A 19,452-nucleotide genomic window follows, 5' to 3' on the forward strand; every position below is an offset into this window, starting at 1 on the left:
ACCCCAACTTGGGTCCGAACTTCTTAGCCGGAACCGCAGCGTCCGCTGTGTCCCTATCTAATCTACCCTACTGTGACAGGATCCCTAACCTAGGGCCTGTCCCTGTAGCACTACAAACTGGGGGGGTGAGAACCTATCTGGGACCTAAGGGGTTAATAACCTACTCCTTTCCCCTTACTCTTCCTGGTTCTGCTCTATCCCTGCAACTAACCTTCGCAGTCCTGAATAACTAATCACTAGCACTCGCAGCACTAGCAGTAACGTGTTGCAATCTACTGGGTTTGTACAGTAACTTAGCTGCACGCTAACACTATGCCTTCTTGTCAGGCCTCACAGCACTGCCAGCCGTGATCCTGACAAGACAGCACACTCTCGCAGTAAGGGCAGCGTCCCTATCTTGGGCCTCCCTCAGCACTTACCCACTAACCTAGTGGGGAGTTGGGGCCTACCTGGGGTGTGGGTACCTATCTGGGTGCAGGAGCTGCACTCGCTCCCCGCACCCTTCCTTCCCTCACAGCTCCCTGACTCCAACTGACAAACCTGAGTGACAGGGTCCCTAACCTAGGGCAGTCCCTGGCAACACTCACTCTCATGGGGTACTCTAAGCTATCTCAGGCCCTGGGGGTGCTGGCCTAGTACAGTGAGTCCCTGACTCCTGTACCCTACCTCCTTCCCTGGGCTGCTCCTGGCTCTGACTGCCTAAAGTGGTCCAAGCCTGCGAAATGTATCCTTTTGCTCCCTCTAGGGATCCTTGGCCCTCATTGGCCACACGGACGCACCTGGTGTGCTTGGCCCTAAGCCTCATGGGAGTTGTAGTCCCGTGGAGGCTGCAATTACATTAGGGCCACGTGCGCGCCTTCCCTGCGTCTGCGCAAATCCCTAATGGCCGCCGCAACATCTCCCTACCTGTCCCTACTCTTGCGCGACTTTCTAAAGGCTGCCTGGACTTGCTACTAGCCCTGCGCATGCGCGACTCTGTCGGGCCGCCCGGGGCTTACCGCGCATGCGCAAACTTGTGCAACATGGCGGCGCCCTGCACGGGAGCCGCCGAAGATCTCCAGTGCACCGGAGCGCTCCCTGCTCGGCCCCCACCCTCCGGAATTGCCGTCGGGTCTGCCGCTTGCCTCCGGCAGCACCCGCCATCGATCCTGGCCACGGTGATGGTGGGGGTCCCAAGGTGAGAGGGTTGACCTGGCTACACTACACAGGGGCAGCAATTTACAACCTTGACACCCATCTATGGACTTTTTTGGTTTGGCAATTGCCATCACTTCACATTAACTCAGTCTTTTGGCAAGGTGTTACTTAATTCACTTGTTGAATTTCTGCAGTCAATCATTGCCTTTTGTTATTATTAATCATCTGTGCAACCTGTTGTTGATCTAGTGTTTCCTGCTACGAGGGATATACCCCATACACCTGTGGTATAGTCACAGCTTCTAGCAGCTTAGGGTTAATCACTCTACTGATCGCATAATTTACCCTCCAACTCATTTGTAGGGGCTTCAGGCACATACCATACACTGGCATTGCAACTTAGAACACTTTTTTTTCTTTAAACTGCTAATGAATTTGGAGCTTTTTATTTTAAAAGCACAAAAACGTATTAAACACGAAAGAACCTGAGTCTTGGGACAAAATATTGTATCTCCTTGCTGGGAAGGATTTGCTCAGTGAAGATGAATCTTCTACGTACACTTACATACAGGGGTTGTGCTTAGGCCTCAATGTGTAGACCCTGTCGCACCAGCTGTAGGCTCAGTTCAGCTTTAAATTAGAGGTTCTGTATTTCATGGTGCACAAGGATATGGTAGGGATTAATTTCCCAGATGGTGGGGAGTTCTGAACATTCACATACCAGACGTGTATGGGGAGGGGGCAATGGACTTTTGTTGTTGGTGGTACTGGCCATTAGTATAGAGGGTGTTTGTTAGGTTTTTAGGGATATTGGAGGTGGGTGTAGGTGGTAGTTGCCCCGAAGTGGATTGTTAGGCCTCCTAGGGGGTGGTGGTAAAGGTTAACCCCTTGGTGACCGTAGCAGTTAGTAATGTATTGTGTGACCAATAAGGTGGCCAATAAGGTAGCCAGGGGGTAGGTATTATATATATATATATTTGTTATTGTATTAACCCAGTTGGTGTCTGTGCCTGTACCTGTGGTATACCTTTGTAGTAGATATTACAGAAGCCTTTGAAATAAATATTATTAAAGCGATCATGATGCAGTGATTAATGCATTGTTAATGGTCACGTTAATTCTCTGGGTCAAATATCGCACCCGGTAAATTATTACCACAGTGAGGATTTATACAGTACCATCATAAAAGTGTGGGACTAAAATGCAGATTTGACCGGGTCTGATATTAACTCCATTTTAACAGGGTTTGCTGTATCCAGGCCCCAGTCACTGTATGTGTGCTACTTATTCGTACACCAATCATAGAGCATTTATTGATAGTGTACACACTTTTTGCTCCTTAGAATATTTAAGAAAAGAATTTGCCTGTTTCAGACAGACATACTGATTTGCTATTGTAACAGGTGGCACTTAGAGACTCGGGAGCACAGATGAACAGAGAACCTGGCTTTCATTCACCAATGCAAAATATTTTCCACAGCAACAAAAGTAGCTTCTGCAAAACTATATAGCAAGACAGTCCAACTGAAATACACAGAAGTACCTGTAGCATATAGGCACAGTCCTTGGATGCAGGGCTCACACTCTGACAGACCAGTGCAGGCCTCTGTCAGAAGTTACGTTCAGAGTAACGCAGTTAGGGTGTCTGTGTGCAGGAGCGTGAATCATGAACTTGACCTTGGGCACCTGCCAGAGCTGTTAAATCTATTCTGAGCTTTATTCAGTTACTTTAGGTAAACAGCAAGATTGCAAAATGGTTAGCAGGAGTTTTCAGATTATAAATCATAGGAGTTATCAAACTGCTAACTTTTACATTTATACCTGTGAAGCCCAACTTAACTCCAATACGACCTACAGTATGTACCTGTTGAAACAACCTGGCATCCAGATGGACACAACTGGGAAAGTAAGCAGAAAGTTCACAGCTCTTTGGCCATGAGGAGAAAATAAGAAAAAAAATTGCAAGAGATACTGAATACAAGTAAATTGGAAAGGCAAAGATAGCAAGATACTATACAGTAGTTATTGAAGGGGGGTGGGGGGGAAACTGCAAGAGGCAGGGAGGAAACCAAGAAGGGAAACCATTAGTATAGGACAGGGATAGCCAACCCCAGTCCGCAAGAGCTACCTGTACCAACAGATTAGGTTTTCAGGATATCTTCAGCACAGGTGGCCAATCAGTGGCTCAGTCAAAGACTGCTGCACCTGTGCTGAAGCAGGGATATCCTGATACAGTAACCTGTTGGTAGCTCTTGAGGACTGGGTTTGGCTACCTTTGGCATAGGGTGTTTATGTATCAAAATCTCCTGCATGTTAAACTGGGGCAAAATGTTAAGCAACAAATTGAAAGTAATTGCTGTTTTTTCTTTAATAAATCTGGGGCTATTTTTGAGAATGTGCTGAAAGAGTAGTTGCAAGAGGAAGAAAATATATAGCTGTATATCATGGTCAAATATCATGTTAAGTAATGGAAAAGTGAAAAAAAAAAACTGTGCTAGAAATCAAGGAAAAGGACTGTAGAGCGGGTTAAAAAAAACAATAGGAATTAAAGTGGAAGTGTTACGAAAGAGGAAAGATTTCTATGCATGTTATGCTATAGTTGGCATCACAAAAATCAGATGTGTGGTATAGTATGTGGATTGATATATTTCTGTCTGTAGATGGAAAGGCTAATTTCTCTGCTCTGTGCCTGGCTGAGAGAGAACGTTGGATTGCAGCCTCTATGGGCCTCATGCAGTAAGCGCCGATATGCTGTTTATCGCCATTTTTTTTGCCAAATTTGCCCTCCCGATTCAGTAAGCGCCGATAAGTGGGAATTATCGGCAAGTTTTGTTGCCGATAAAAACTTATCGGCAGCCGGGTGCCGATAAGCCACTTATCGGCACTTTTTGAACTCGGCTGAATTCAAGTAGCCCCGATCAGATTTTCGCTGCTGATCGGCACTCCAGAATGGAGAGTTTTTCGGCAATCCAGCCCGCCAACTAAAGTTGGCAAGTTGGTGGAGGAGAAGCATCGGCAAGGGCGACACTTAGAAAAAATCAGGCCTTTTTCCTGTCTGTGATTGATGCCGTGGGTCTCCGGAGCTGATACCAGCACCGGAGGCCCCGGCATGCATCCGAGGCAGGAAAAAATGCATGTACAGCCTCTTTATTACCATAGCAGCTAACCGCTAAGGCAATGAAGGGGTTAACCCACCTTGCCAGCTTTATCGTGGGTAGCGGGGGTGGGTGAAGGGGGTATTTGGCCCTTGTTATTTGTTTAGGGCTTGCGGGGGGGTTGCAGGTGCACTTAACCCCTTCACGACCGTAGCAGTTAATACCGCTGAAGGGGTTAAGGCCTCCCGCTACCCACCCGCAAGCCCTAAACAACCACCATTGTGGCTAATACACCTTCACCCCCACCCGCTACCCACAATAAAAAATAATCACACACAGCAGCCCCATACTAAATAAATAAATAAATATATCTAAATAAATAAATGAATATAAATAAATATATATATATATATATATATATATATATATATATATATATATATATATATATAGATATATATAGATATATATAGATATATCTATATATATATATATCTATATATATAAATAGATATATATATCGGTATATATATATGTGCGGGAAGCACACAGGCAACTCTCTGATTCAAGGTATTACACCCAACTGCAGGAGGATCCAACTAAAAAATACATGCGAGAACTCAACAGGATCATTAAAACACTCCCGATCCGCACAAGAGAACAAATTCTGGACCTGATACCAGCTAACCCAAAACCTGGCACATTCTACATGCTCCCTAAAATTCACAAAGAGGGCAACCCTGGGCGCCCTATTATCTCTGGATCTGGCACACTCACCGAGAATATTTCTGGCTGGGTGGAGGGCATTCTAAAACCACTTGTCCGGAACACACCCAGCTATATCCAGGATACCACCGACCTGCTAAACAAACTGAATGCAATTGGCCCCCTCCCAACAGGAACACTACTAGCAACCATGGATGTAGAGTCACTTTATACCAACATCCCCCACGAGGATGGGATTTCAGCCTGCAGATACTTTCTGGGACCGCAGGAGCCACTCACAGAGACAGTGACTAAATGCATCGAATTTATTCTGACCCATAACTACTTCACATTTGGAAATGACACATACCTTCAGACAACCGGGACCGCTATGGGGACTCGGCTGGCGCCACAGTATGCCAATCTGTTCTGCGCAAAACTGGAAAGTGACTTTCTGTCCACCTGTCACTTGAAACCCCTTACATACCTTCGCTACATCGATGACATCCTCCTGATTTGGACCTCTGGTGAACAGGACCTCCTACAGTTCTATGACAACTTCAATACTTTCCACCCGACCATCAACCTCAAACTCACCCATTCCCCGGATGAAGTACATTTCCTAGACACCACCATTACTATAAAGAACAACCAACTACAGAACTCTGTATACCGCAAACCTACAGACAGAGCCAGCTATTTGAGGGACAACAGCTTCTACCCGACACACACCAAACATGCAACCATCTACAGTCAAGCCCTACGATACAACCGGATATGCTCCGACACAGCAGACAGAGACCAGCGGATTAAAGCCTTGCGATCAGACTTTATAAACCGTGGATATAACCACAGAATTGTAGACCAGCAAATTCACATAGCCACCAGAATACCAAGAAGTGATCTCCTTGAATACAAACAGAAGGAGACAAGCGACAGGGTACCTTTGGTGGTCACATATAACCCACACCTAGGAGCCCTACGCAAGATCGCCAGGAAACTACAACCCATCCTCCAGGAAGATACAAGACTGCAACAGGTCTTCCCTGAAGCACCCTTATTATCATACAGACAACCCCATAATCTCAAGAATATTATGGTGAGGAGTAAAGTATTCAGCAGTACTACTGAATGCGGGACAAAACCATGCCAGGACCCAAGATGCAAAACCTGCGCAATGCTCTACACAGCGGACACAATACAAATACCACACAGGAATCGGGAATACAAAATCAGAGGAAGGTTCACCTGTTCTTCCAGCAATGTCGTGTACCTCATCATGTGCATGAAATGCCCAGGGGGCTGCTACTACATAGGTGAGACAGGGCAGGGGCTAAACAAGAGAATGAACCTGCATCGCCACAGTATCACACGCGGTACAAGAGACAGTCCAGTTGGCGAACATTTCTCTGACTCTGGCCATAAGATGAACGATCTGAGGGTTGCCATACTCAAAGGTAATCTTAAAACCCCGAAAGAGAGACGGTTGCATGAATACAAATTTATGCAACTGTTCGGGACACTTAGCAGTGGCCTAAACAGAGATCGAAATTTTATGAGTCATTACTGACAGTAGTGAACTCTCGTCCCATAAGCGCTAAAGGCCATGTCTGTACATACTGTGCTATATGTATGCACACACAGCTGTCTCTCACACAGACTAATACTCCTTGTTTTTCCATCCCTATACACCAATAGGGACCACTAAGTATCCACACACACTTTTAGTTGTGCTACTAAGTCTCACATTTCCACACCCACCCACACCATTTATATCCAGTCCCACTCCACACACACCTTGTGTAAAGCACTGTATATACTGTGGGCTCTCCATTAATTTTTATTCACACTGATACACATACACACTCTTTCTTCACTTGCTTTCAGTAACCATTTAACACCTCTAGCCATAAAACACATCCACACCGGGGGAAGGAACAGCACAGATAACATTCCAAGAGACACTGTTTTTAAGTTTACCTTTTGCTTCATTCATTGTAACATCGCCGGAAGAAGAGATCAGTGTATCTCGAAAGCTCGCACAAATAAAAGCATTTCGTTAGCCACAGAACGGTATCATCTATTTATTTTTTTATTTTTTTGATTATTGAAGCTCGGCTAACACGGTACTGATACCTCTACATGTATATATATATATAAATATATATATTTAAATATATATATATATATATATATATATATATATATATATATAGTTGCAGACCTGCCTAAGACATTATATATATATATATATATATATATATATATATATATATATATAACCCCAACAACCCCTATAACCCCTAACATACACATATACTGTATGCACATCAATGATACTATAGGCCGGCGGGGGCCCTCTGGTGTTACCCGCAGGCCTGCAGTACCAATTATGTGCCCCCCCCAAATTAATGTCAAAACACATACATACTTATAAAGAAATACCCCCCCCCCCTTAACACAAACAGTATAGTAATGGCCACATTTACTATTATCCACAAATGGATAATAGTGAATGTGCCCATTTTAAATACATAAACACCAATCAATACATTAAATACATATAGTACTCACCCATGTCCGGCTGCCATGATGAAGGCCATCCTCCTCTTCATCCTGCCCATGCCCCCTCTGCTGCTGCAAAACAGACACAAGAATGAAAACATCCAATGTAATCTCCCCTAACCCCTTAATCACCATAGCGGTTATTAACCGCTACAGTCATTAAGGGGTTAACCCACCCTCACCCACCACTAGGGACCCTACATACCCTCCCACACTAACCCAGCCACCCCGTGAGGCCTAACCACCCTCACCCACTACCCACAAGGGAGGCCTACCCACATACCGTTGGGGAAAATACCCCCCCCCCATCCCCAGTACCCACAATAAAAACAATACACAGCCCCACATTAAACATCATTCCATTTATTAAATACATTACCCACCCCCTGTGCCCCCCCATAAATACATGGTTTATCCTTTTACAAACAGAGTTAATAACACAGCCCCACACGAGTCCCCGGCGGGCTGGCGGGGCACCTGACAGACCTACAGGGTACCAGCAGCTCGTTTCAAACAGGTTCTGGAGGCCTGTTGGTGGGTCCCGCCAAGCGTCATGGCCCCCAGGTGGTCTCCTTGGGTCTCCGTGGGCCACAATTGGGTCCCCACGGTAGGCCTGCGGATGTCTGGGAGCCCCGTGTCAGACCCACAGGTGTCTGCGGGGCCTCGGGTGGTTCCCATGGGGGTCTGGGGAACTCACGAGTGCTCACTATGGGTCCACGGTGCCCCCACGGATGTGGGACCACCACTTCATCCCCACACCTATGGGTCCACTGTGCCCCCACGGATGTGGGACCACCGCTTTATCCCCGCAGACTACGGGTCCACGGTGCCCCCACAGATGTGAGGCCACCGCTTCATCCCCGCAGGTGTCACCCGTGGAACCACCTGCCTGATACCCGTGAGATACCCGAGGAGACCACAGGTGGTCTCCAGAGGTCTCATGCAGAACCACGGAACAAACCCTGAATGTAAAAAAAATAAACCTGGCCAGTACAATAATGTGCAAAATAACTATTATCCAGATAGGGATAATAGATTATTTGCCCATTATTAAACACATTAACTAGCATATTCAAATAAATAAAGTACTACTGACTTCATCAATAAGATGGAGACCTCCTGACGAAGCACGTGGTGCGAAACGCGTAGAGGTCACGACAGGTCATCCTGCGCGTGTTTGCTGGCAAGCTGTAACGGAGCCTGCAGGAGACAGCAGCGGTTTATTCCATCCCCGCGGTGCCAAGATCCGGATCCTCTGCAGACACCGCGAGTCTGCTGTCTGTCTCAGTGTAGGTGTCCGTTTCCCCTTGCCAGTGTCTAACCCTATGGCGGTTTTATAACAAATCGATTGATAGGTTGTTTCATGTTTACTATTTTTTTGGTTTATTTTATATGAATTTTATTGTCATTTGTATACTGTGCAGCTTAGGGTATAGTCACTACTAGTATTTTTTCATGGTGGTACTCAGCCGTTCAGCTGCACAGCTGTTCTGAGGTGGGGTTGGATCCCCTCAGTTATTGTGTACTTTTTAATAAATTACCTTCCACTAATCCCTGGTGCGCAATTGTGCATTTTTAATATCTTGTTTTTCAGGGTGCCTTCCCCCCCTTTTCAGGGTGGTTCACGTTGATTTGAGAGCTTTTGGGGAGATGCTGTATGTGCATGCTGCAAAGGGACTATCCACATCTTTATACAGCACGAGCGCTGAATATCCTGTTTTTTCTACTCTCTAATCTATGCACCATATACATTCTGCAAATGAATGTTAACAATAACATTCAAAACAAAATACCAATACCTCCAAACAAGTATACTATTTAAACCAATCCAGTAAACATAAATCAATTAGCATTCATTAATGACATCCCTAAACAATTTACATTCCATCCCTAACAATTAAACAATTAACTAATTCAAGCGTTGAACAGAACAATTTATCCTGTGAAAAAATATAAGTACCAACAATAATACAATAAAGAAAAGCAAGCCTGACCCTGACCTAAAGTACACCATACAATAGCAACAATTACATCTATCTAATTTTAAAATACATTATACACACATGTAAGAATAGCAGCATAGCCAAATTAATTTAAAACACAGCAAAGCAAGCTTTTAAAACAACATCATTTCTTACCCTGTATGTATATATCGATCTAGACATACATACATACATACATACATATAGTGGCAAAAAATGATATACCAAAAATAAAGAAATACACATGTTAAAAAAGCTTTTAAAAAAATTAACAAGTTAAATAAAATACATTTCTTTTGTTCACTTACCATTACTTGACCCACTCACCGACTCCCGTTGAACAGCTTACTCTCGAACCAATCCACCAGGCACAGGAACCCATAAAATAACAAACCATAAAATAATAAACATTAAACTAAAAATCCAAAACAATCCACGGGTCTTCTATTTGTAATCCATCTTCATCTGTATTCTTCTTTCTTCTATCTGCTGCTCTCTTCCGGGGTCTTCTTCTTGTCTTCTACGGCCACGCCCTGGCCTTCTTCTTCTGTAGGAGGTCCTCCCTCCTTGGGGTCTTGCTTCAAAATGAGACGACATACACTGGCGACACACTTTATTCGAGCTTGGCTAGTCCCACGAATTCGGATATACCCGGGTGTATTGAGGTTTGTGACTGTTTTCTGCCCGAGTACATTGAGTTATTTTCCAAGCAGGGATTGAAGCATTTTATTCCCGCTGGCTGCAATACTGCACAGTATATATATATAAACTGCATTACAATTCATGAATTTATGCCATCTGGTAGACACGCGAAGCATTGCAGCCTATTAAATCCTAATCATTATCATTTAACAGATCAGCCGCCCATCAGCCAGGCATGAACCCAGGCTGGGAAGGCAAATGCAACGGGGCTTGTCAGAGGTTAGGAGTGGCGCATTCCAGGTATCTGCCAGGTACATACCGGGTATTTGCTCGAATAAAGTGTGTCGGTGCAGTAGGCTTTTAAAGGCCTATGACGTCACATTTTCAGCATGGTTCCCGGACGTGAAAATGATGTGTTTTGGCCGAGAAAAAAAAATTATGACGTCACTTAAAGGCAATGAAAGCACAGCCAATCAGAATGGCTTTGCTTCAATTGCCTTTAAGATGACTGTCGGTGCGTGGAGCACATGCTGTTCTGACTGTCTTTGGAACTACCACCACACAGGGAGCCTCTCTATCGGCACAGAATTGCAGTCTAAAGAATTCTAGGGTAACCTAGAAGCTGCATGATTATGAAAATCATTATTTTTCAACACTGGAGATTTACAGTACAGTATATATTTATTTTTAAAGTGCTGAAAATGCTTAGGGAGTAAGATACTGTACTAACATTAGATGTGTTAAACTTATAGCCTTTCAGAGGCGATTTCTGCATTAATATATTTGAGTTTGCAAGAAACTAACAACCATGACATTTATTTAATGTTCTTCCACCACATATTTAAAGGACTGTGGAAATGTGTAAAGTGACAGTGTGTCACAAATGTTGTTGGTCATAGGCACTTTTGACAATTAACAAAATTAGGCCTCCATAATATTAATATTTTTTTTATTGCAGTTGCATTTAAATGTCAATGTGTGCTTTATGTTTTATAGGTAATTAAATGTAAGGCCGCTGTCGCCTGGGAGCCTAATAAACCATTCAGTATTGAGAATATTGAAGTTGCTCCACCAAAGGCTCATGAAGTTCGCATAAAGGTGAAGCTCTTATACTGTACATGTTATACTTAAACATGTTTATACTGTATATTTAATGTCAAATGTTGTAATTATTCATCCCTGTATGTAAACCTATACAATGTGTTGCTTGGATCTAAAAGTACTCGACACAACTCAGTCAATTCTCCATGGGAAGATGACTTAATAGTATATTCCAGTGGTAGATCAATATTGTTCAACCCTTTACCTAAATAAGAATTCCCAGTTCTTTGGGATTGTAGTGCTGAACTTCTTCTTACATGGTCTCTTTAACACCATAGTGTGGAACCAAAGTCCCTAATGTGATAGATTGATCACATGTGATAGATAGATGTATTGATCTAAGCATGTTATTAGGGAAAGAGATGCCGCAACACCAACAAACTCCGCTTGTAACTATTGTACTCCCCCCACCCCCTTTTTTTTCTAATACAACTTTCATCATTTTTTATCCAGATTGTAGCCACTGGAATTTGTCGCTCGGATGACCATGTTGTCCAAGGAGAAATAAAAGAGGTGAAATTTCCAGTGATTTTAGGTCATGAAGCTGCTGGTATTATCGAGAGTGTGGGAGCAGGAGTAACTAAGATTAAACGAGGTAAGATAGTAATGAAGAAAAGCACAATCTAGTGCCTGCAAATCTAGGATTACACTGTATCTATTTCTTTCCAGAGAATAAGCATATGCTTCTTATTAACTTGTTTGTTCCGGCCCACTATGAAAGCACCAAAACCACAGAGGAATGACATTTGCTCTATGCCACAAGCTAAATATTGGCTGGATGGCAACACATTGTAAACCTTTCTGGCAGCAGTGAGTACTTTAAATTAAAATTAGATCAATTTCTAAAAAGTTAATTGCAGGCCTCTTAAAAGTAACATAGTTTCACAGGATTTTTTAATAAAGTGTAGAGGCCTGTATTCCAATGTTAAAATAAAACTGCCTTCTTCCTGCTCCACCAACCATTCAATGCTGCATACTGCTGCGGCTCATCTGAGTCTAACACATCGCCGGTTTTTCCCTGGATTTTTCCTGGAATGCGACGCACTTCACCTGGAGCATGCCGCATTCATTTTGCGTTCTCAGCCACGGGTCATGCGCGTTTGACGCGCGGTTGATGCGTTTATTGAGAATGGTTCGGATTTAATAGGTTGCAATTCTTCACGTGTCCGCCAGATGGCAGATATTCATGAATTGTAATGTGCATGCGCTTCAGTAATGTGTCGACTTGCAGGTGTTTCGTTTAAAAAAGATACCACAGTGTGCTATTGTAACTTGGCCTTGAGACTGAAGGAATAGGTTGCAAAAATGGATCAATTTAGGCTTTTCATATTAAAGAAAGACAAAGACCAGTTTCGGTTACAGTATTCTCCAGAGACCCGCCGCCCGCCATGAGTGTTCAAATGCAGTCCGTTTTCCAAAAACCCGACAGAAGTTACGCGTATTTGATATGGGCCGCGATTAATGCAACAGATGATAAGATGGCAACAGTTGTTCAAATTTATCAGTATTTTATCGAAAACTATAACTTTTACAAATTTTCGCCAGCTCCTCATACGTGCAAGCGTGCAATAAGGAAAAGGTTATGTAGCGATCCCTGTTTTTATCGTATTGAGCCACAATTTGTTGGATGGTATTGGTGTGTATCACCGGCTTTTTCCTGTATCTATGATCATGATGACGGCAAAAGTCGAAGGGTCGTGTTAAAACCAAGTAAAAAATTACAGTTGCTGCCAAGCAATGCACCAGCACCGGCTTCCAATGACGGTGCCGCCGTCAGTGACAACCCTGAGCCTGAGCCGGATTTTGCGTGCAGTTTCGATCAAGCTTGCATGTAGCTAAGCAATTTCCAGCCTCATCAGCTGACTACAGGTGTACTAGTCCCGCTGCAAACTATCGACGTGGATGATCAAGAACACTGGACTGGCAGTGGACCGGCGCCGGCGCCAGCTGAATGGGAAATTCTATAGTGAGTATTGTTGCCGTATTATTTTCTGTGTTTTTTTTATTTTGACAATACAGTATCAATATTGGTGCGATTCAAAAGTCAAGCGATTCTCCTGTAAGCATTATCATTGGCTGAGCGGCTTCTACAGTACTGTACTGCAGATACTGAACAATTGGTGGAACGCTAGGCGCATGCACATTGGAACCTTCTTGAAACGCATATGCGTGTCATTACATCGACGGTAGGTGCATGCGCATTTGAACAGGAGACGCCCCCCGAGAAAATTATTGGTGGGACTGGCTGGGAACTTCTTTAGGGGGCTTACCATTACAGTAAAACTTTCCTTTTTGTTTTTCCTCAGAAAAGAAAACGGCTAATGGAGGGATTTCGATGGATAATATCGCTAATGCCTGCACACCGGAGTCTACAGTTTAGTTGCCGTTGTTATTGATTAGGATAGAATACTGTACCTGGAACAGTATGCTGATGTTTTCCGGCCGTACAGTATAAAATACTTTTTTATAAACAGTATACAGGCATACCCCACATTAGCGTACGCAATGGGACCGGAGCATGTATGTAAAGCGAAAATGTACTTAAAGTGAAGCACTACCTTTTCCCCACTTATCGATGCATGTACTGTACTGCAAACGTCATATACGTGCATAACTGATGTAAATAAGGCATTTGTAACAGGCTCTATAGTTTCTCCGCTTGCGCAGACCTTCGGTACAGGTAGGGAGCCATTATTGCTGTTCAGGGCGTGCTGACTGGCGCATGCGTGAGCTGCCGTTTGCCTATTGAGCGAGATGTACTTACTCGCGAGTGTTCTTAAAGTGAGTGTACTTAAACCGGGGTATGCCTGTACTGTGTAATAAACCCGAAAAAATAAAAACTATGCATTTATTCTACATGTATTACAGTACTGTACATACAGTATGTCTTCTATACAGTGCCAGTACATACAGTACAGTACAGTACAGAATGTGTCTTCTATTTTTTTTTAATACTCTTGTACTGAGCATGCCTACAGTATACAGTACAGTGTGCCTGGACAGTAGTGTACGTTCTAGAAACACTGTATTTTCTTTTTTTTAACTTTTTATTTATTGGTTTTTGCATAAATATCATACAATCAAAATGTTATTGCCATAACAGGGGAGACAAAATCCATTCAGGACATACAACATTTAACAGACAAAGGGATGGGAAGACATCAGGACATGAACGAAAAAAGGAGGGGGGGAAGAAAGGGGGGGTTTAGAGAAGGGTATGCCACGTCTCTTCCTATTCTCATCGATCCGTTGATCGCCACTGACGCTTTCCATTTTGCGTATATCCACATGTGCTGATGTACCCGCTTGTTCCTGGATCCCTGTAGGGGGGCCTACTGTCCGTTCTTCGCGTCTTGTCGGCATCCCGCGCTGCGCATCCAAGGAAAACCCACTTTATCCTATTAAAGCCAAATGGTTGCATTGCTCATCCCTGGAATATCTGTCTGAGCTAGCCAAGGCAGCCAGATCTTTCAACATGTTCTTTTATTGGTGGAGTAAGTACAAAAACATTTATTTACAAATACTGTACAATGTAGAAACATTTTAAGTGTACAGCAATTCAAAACATCAAAACATCAACAGGTGTATGGTTTACTGCTACAGTTGTGAAAACATTTATGTCAGTCAGTATGGTTTACAGTCACATGTTTTAAAAACAAATTCTTCATAAAATATACAAAACGCAAAATCTCCTTTATTAAAGAACAGCAAGTCAAAACATATACAGTGGGATGGTGTGCAAAACAGTCTGCACCAGTACAGTCCTTGAGGGCAGAAAACAGGCCCGGTTTTCAGGACAACCTTGAAAAACGTGCCTGTTTGCGGCCCTCAGGGACTGGAATTGTGCAGGTCCTGTGTGTGTGTACACCAAGTTAAAACATTTCTGTATAAATACAAGTTAAAAAACACACAACAACATCTCCTTTATTTAAGTACAGCAGGTCAAAACATGTACAATACAGTTCAGCACAACAGTATGGTCTTACCTGTGATTAAAAAAAATCTTTATTCATAAAATACAGTATACAAAACACAACATCTCCTTTATTAAAGAAACATATACAGTACAATGGGATGGTGTGCAAAACTGTCAGTCAGACCTGCACCACTACAGTCCTCGAGGGCAGCAAACAGGCCCGGTTTTCAGAACAACCCTCAGGGACTGGAATTGTGCAGGTCCAGTGTATGTGTACAAAAAGTTAAAACATTTCAGCACAACATTATGATCTTACAGTTCCCGTGATTAAACCAGAAATTCCACCACATTGTCCGTCCATGGCCAATTCCTTGCATGGAGCAAATCGCCATTAATGCACTCTCGAATGCCTTTCATTACAGGATCTTTAATTGGATAAAAGCACCGCATTTCATTCAGAATGTTCTTTCTTAAATTGGCAGGAAGCGCCTTTTTTAAGCGCTTTCCTTCGTAGTTCACTCTCAAGGCCCAGTCGCAGTACAACGAGTGGGGAACATGGTGCTTAAAAAGTAACAAGGCATACTTGTGGGGTGCACCAGCACTCATCACCCTATACTTCTCCTTGAGCGCCGGTGGCAGATCGCACAGGGTGATGTCAGGCACCATATCGATGCAAGCGAATGTAGATCTTCTGCGAGCGGGTGTGCTTGAGGCGACGGGCGATGGTAGGTTTTCTGGGAGGAAGCTTTCCTCCGGTCTTGGTCGCCGTGTTGTCTCCTGGCGTGGTCTTGATGGGGTTGTCATGTCCTCCTCAACGGCATACATGTACACTACATCTTCTGGTGGAGGGGGTGCGCTTGGTGATGGAAGGGGGTTTATGCTCCCATTCATCACATCCATGTCACCCCCCTGCTCTGGCGTCGGGGAAACAGGGGCATTAACACTGAGTAAATGATGTATACCCGCTATGTCAGCCTCAATCTTCTCCATCCGTCGATCCATCCGTTGATCCATATGTTGCATCCGTTGACCCATATCTAGCATCCGTTGATCCATATGTATCATCCATTGATCCATATGTAGCATCCGTTGCTCCACATTTAGCATTGTCTCCAGAAGCAGATTTATCTTTGCCAGCACAATAGAGTTCCCGGGGAGATCCCCACTTATCCCATTCAGCATCCGATCTAACGAGCTGCTTCTTGTGCATGGCGTGTGGACATCTGGGTGGATAGGTGCAACAGAGGATGAGATGGGGGTTCCATGGAGAGAAGTGGCAGCGTCGTTGAAGAAGGGTTGAGGAGGTGACCTGTGAATATCCGGTAGAGGAGAAGCGGCAGCGTCGTCGAAGAGGGATGGAGAAAGTGACCTTTGGATTTCCGGACGAGAAGCAGAGTCGTCTAAGAGCAAAGGAGAAAGTGGATTTCAGAGGCAGCGTCGTCGGATAGGATAGCCTGTGGGTTTCCGGGAGGGTGGAGGCATCGTTGAGGACGAGGGGTGGAGAAGACGGGCTGAATATTTCCGGGATAGCAGCAGCAGAGTCGTCGAAGCGTATGTGAGGAAGTGGTCTGCGGGTTCGGTGGGTTGGCTGCCAATCATTTTGCGTCGAGAGTACATCAACGTATTTCTTCTTGACATAATAAGGCTGACATCTATGAAAACCCTTAACCTTTGGGGTAAGCAGAAGGTTTTCTTTATTAGCCTTAGTCTGTCGCTTTTGCCTTGGCGTGGAAACGGCAACCGCCTTTTGCTTTTTCTGCTTGACAGGCACGGCAGAGGTGAGTGGGTTCCTGCGTCCGTAGAATCGGGGTTGATCCATGGAAGCAGATGGCATACAGTAATGCAGTATCTGGACAAGGGCAACTTCAGATAAAGATTATCGAGTGGTGGGCTATGTAAAGTGTGTAACCTTTTATGCATGGCAGCGAGGTAAGGGTGTTGAAAGTGGGCGTACTCTAATGTAAGTCATTACCGTATAAATACACCATCCATTTTGTGGATTTACTGCACATTGAATACACATCGACTAAACATTGAATATACATTCTTGTGTTTGTATTTCTTTCTACTCGCAGCAATGGTTTTTAAAAAGATTTCCAAGGATCTCAGCATGCAAATTAAGGAGATGTACACGAGCGGACACCGAATTGCTGCTATCCAACGCTGGTTAGCTACTTCTGGCCTTGTTGTGCCAGCAACCACCGTGAGCTATCATGCACACGGAAAAAAACGAGAACGCAAAAGGGCACCAAGGGTAACTAACGCGTAAGTATATTTATAAAACTTTAAAAAAAATTAGATCAAAAAATATACTATACACCTACAGTACTGTATCTACTATTTTTGTTATTTCTGTTGATTTATATTACAACATTATATATATTTTGTATATTTCTATTTATATTACAACAGTATATATATTTTGTATATTTCTATTTATATTACAACAGTATATATATTTTGTATATTTATATTACAACAGTATATATATATTTTATATTTATATTTATATTACAACAGTATATATATTTTTTATAGTTATATTACAACAGTATATATTTTTTATATTTATATTTATATTACAACAGTTTATATATTTTTATATTTATATTTATATTATAACAGTTTATATTTTTTTATATTTATATTAAAACAGTATATATATTGTATATTTCTATTTATATTACAACAGTATATATATTTTGTATATTTATATTTATATTACAACAGTATATATATTTTGTATATTTCTATTTATATTACAACAGTATATATATTTTGTATATTTATATTACAACAGTATAAATATATTTTATATTTAGATTTATATTACAACAGTATATATATTTTTATATTTATATTACAACAGTATATATTTTTTATATTTATATTTATATTACAACAGTTTATATATTTTTATATTTATATTTATATTATAACAGTTTATATTTTTTTATATTTATATTAAAACAGTATATATATTATATATTTCTATTTATATTACAACAGTATATATATTTTGTATATTTATATTTATATTAAAACAGTATATATATTTTTTATATTTATGTTTATATTACAAGAGTTTTATATTGCTGCATATTAATAGAACAAAATATTGTACCCTGTTGATCTACTGTCTCTAATATTTTTACTTACCGGATTGTTTTTCTTTACATTGTAGGGAGACAACTCTTCTGGTGGACAAAATAAGTGAGGAGAATGATGAGAAGAGTGCATGAAGGGTCAAATACACTCTGCAGGAAAATCACAATCTCACTGTATCCGAGACCAGCATAAAGAAGATGAGACGCAGCATTGGAAGGAAATATGGACGTGTGAGGTTAGTACTGGACAGTACAGGAGGTAAAAGTGTTGTTTAGGAAACTGTACTGTACCGCAAAAATTATTTATTCCTTGTCATTACAGAGCATACCCCATGATAAGGGACGCAAACAAAATGAAAAGAGTGGTCCAGGCCCAGGCATGGATCGACAGTGGGGAAAATTTCCAGGATTGCATCTTCACTGACGAGTCTACTGTGGCGCTACAGAGATTTCCAAGCTTTGCATTCCACATCAAAGGCCGCATATCTTTGAAGCCGCGGCCAAAATACCCCGTGAAGCTGCATGTGTGGGGTGCCATCTCTAGGCGTGGACCAGGATGCATTGCCATCTTTGAAGGTAAAATATATCAAATATAATGTAGCCTTATGCACTGTACTTTACTAGTGTAGCCTTACTGTATGCACTGTACTGTACTATTGTGCAGTTTTTTGAGCACTTTTCTTTTCTTGCTATAGAAATCATGAATAAAGCTTTCTTCCAAGACAACATTGTCCCTGAGATTGTGCAATACATCACACGCGAGTTCCCGAATGGTCGCCGCTTCTACCAGGACAACGATCCAAAGCACACCGCGTCAACAGCGCATACCCTTGAGCGCTGTATCAACTGGGTGAAGACGCCAGCGGAGTAAGTGTGGTAACCGTGTCTCATTTTTTTCCTACTGTTTTTACTGTGTACTGTCTCTCTTAAACTAATTGTCCTTTTTTTCCAATGACAGATCGCCAGACTTCAATCCAATCGAAATGGTCTGGCATCAGCTGAAGGACCATATCCGGAAAGTGGCGAAACCCTCCAAAAAGAACGAGTTGTTGAAAGGCATAATGAGTTTTTGGAACGATGTACTCACCGTTGGAACGCTGCAATAAATATATAGACCATATTGCCACTGTGTAGCCCATTGTGATCACGCGTAATGGGCAAGCATCAGCAAAGTAGTACTGTGCTGTAGTATTGTAAGTACA

The 19,452-nt window shown here is 42.5% G+C and overlaps 1 protein-coding gene across 1 annotated transcript in view; it reads left to right on the forward strand.

The window, feature by feature from the left end:
* The first annotated feature begins 3,025 nt into the window (after window positions 1–3,025).
* Window positions 3,026–19,452, forward strand: part of LOC142499695 (alcohol dehydrogenase 1-like) — a 41,246-nt gene continuing 24,819 nt past the window's right edge. The window contains exons 1-3 of the mRNA XM_075609466.1: window positions 3,026–3,043; window positions 11,123–11,224; window positions 11,681–11,822. Of these exons, the coding sequence (XP_075465581.1) occupies window positions 3,026–3,043; window positions 11,123–11,224; window positions 11,681–11,822 (262 nt within the window). The remainder of the gene's footprint in view (window positions 3,044–11,122; window positions 11,225–11,680; window positions 11,823–19,452) is intronic.

Source organism: Ascaphus truei, chromosome 1, assembly GCF_040206685.1.
Source record: "Ascaphus truei isolate aAscTru1 chromosome 1, aAscTru1.hap1, whole genome shotgun sequence".
NCBI classification, from domain to species: domain Eukaryota; kingdom Metazoa; phylum Chordata; class Amphibia; order Anura; family Ascaphidae; genus Ascaphus; species Ascaphus truei.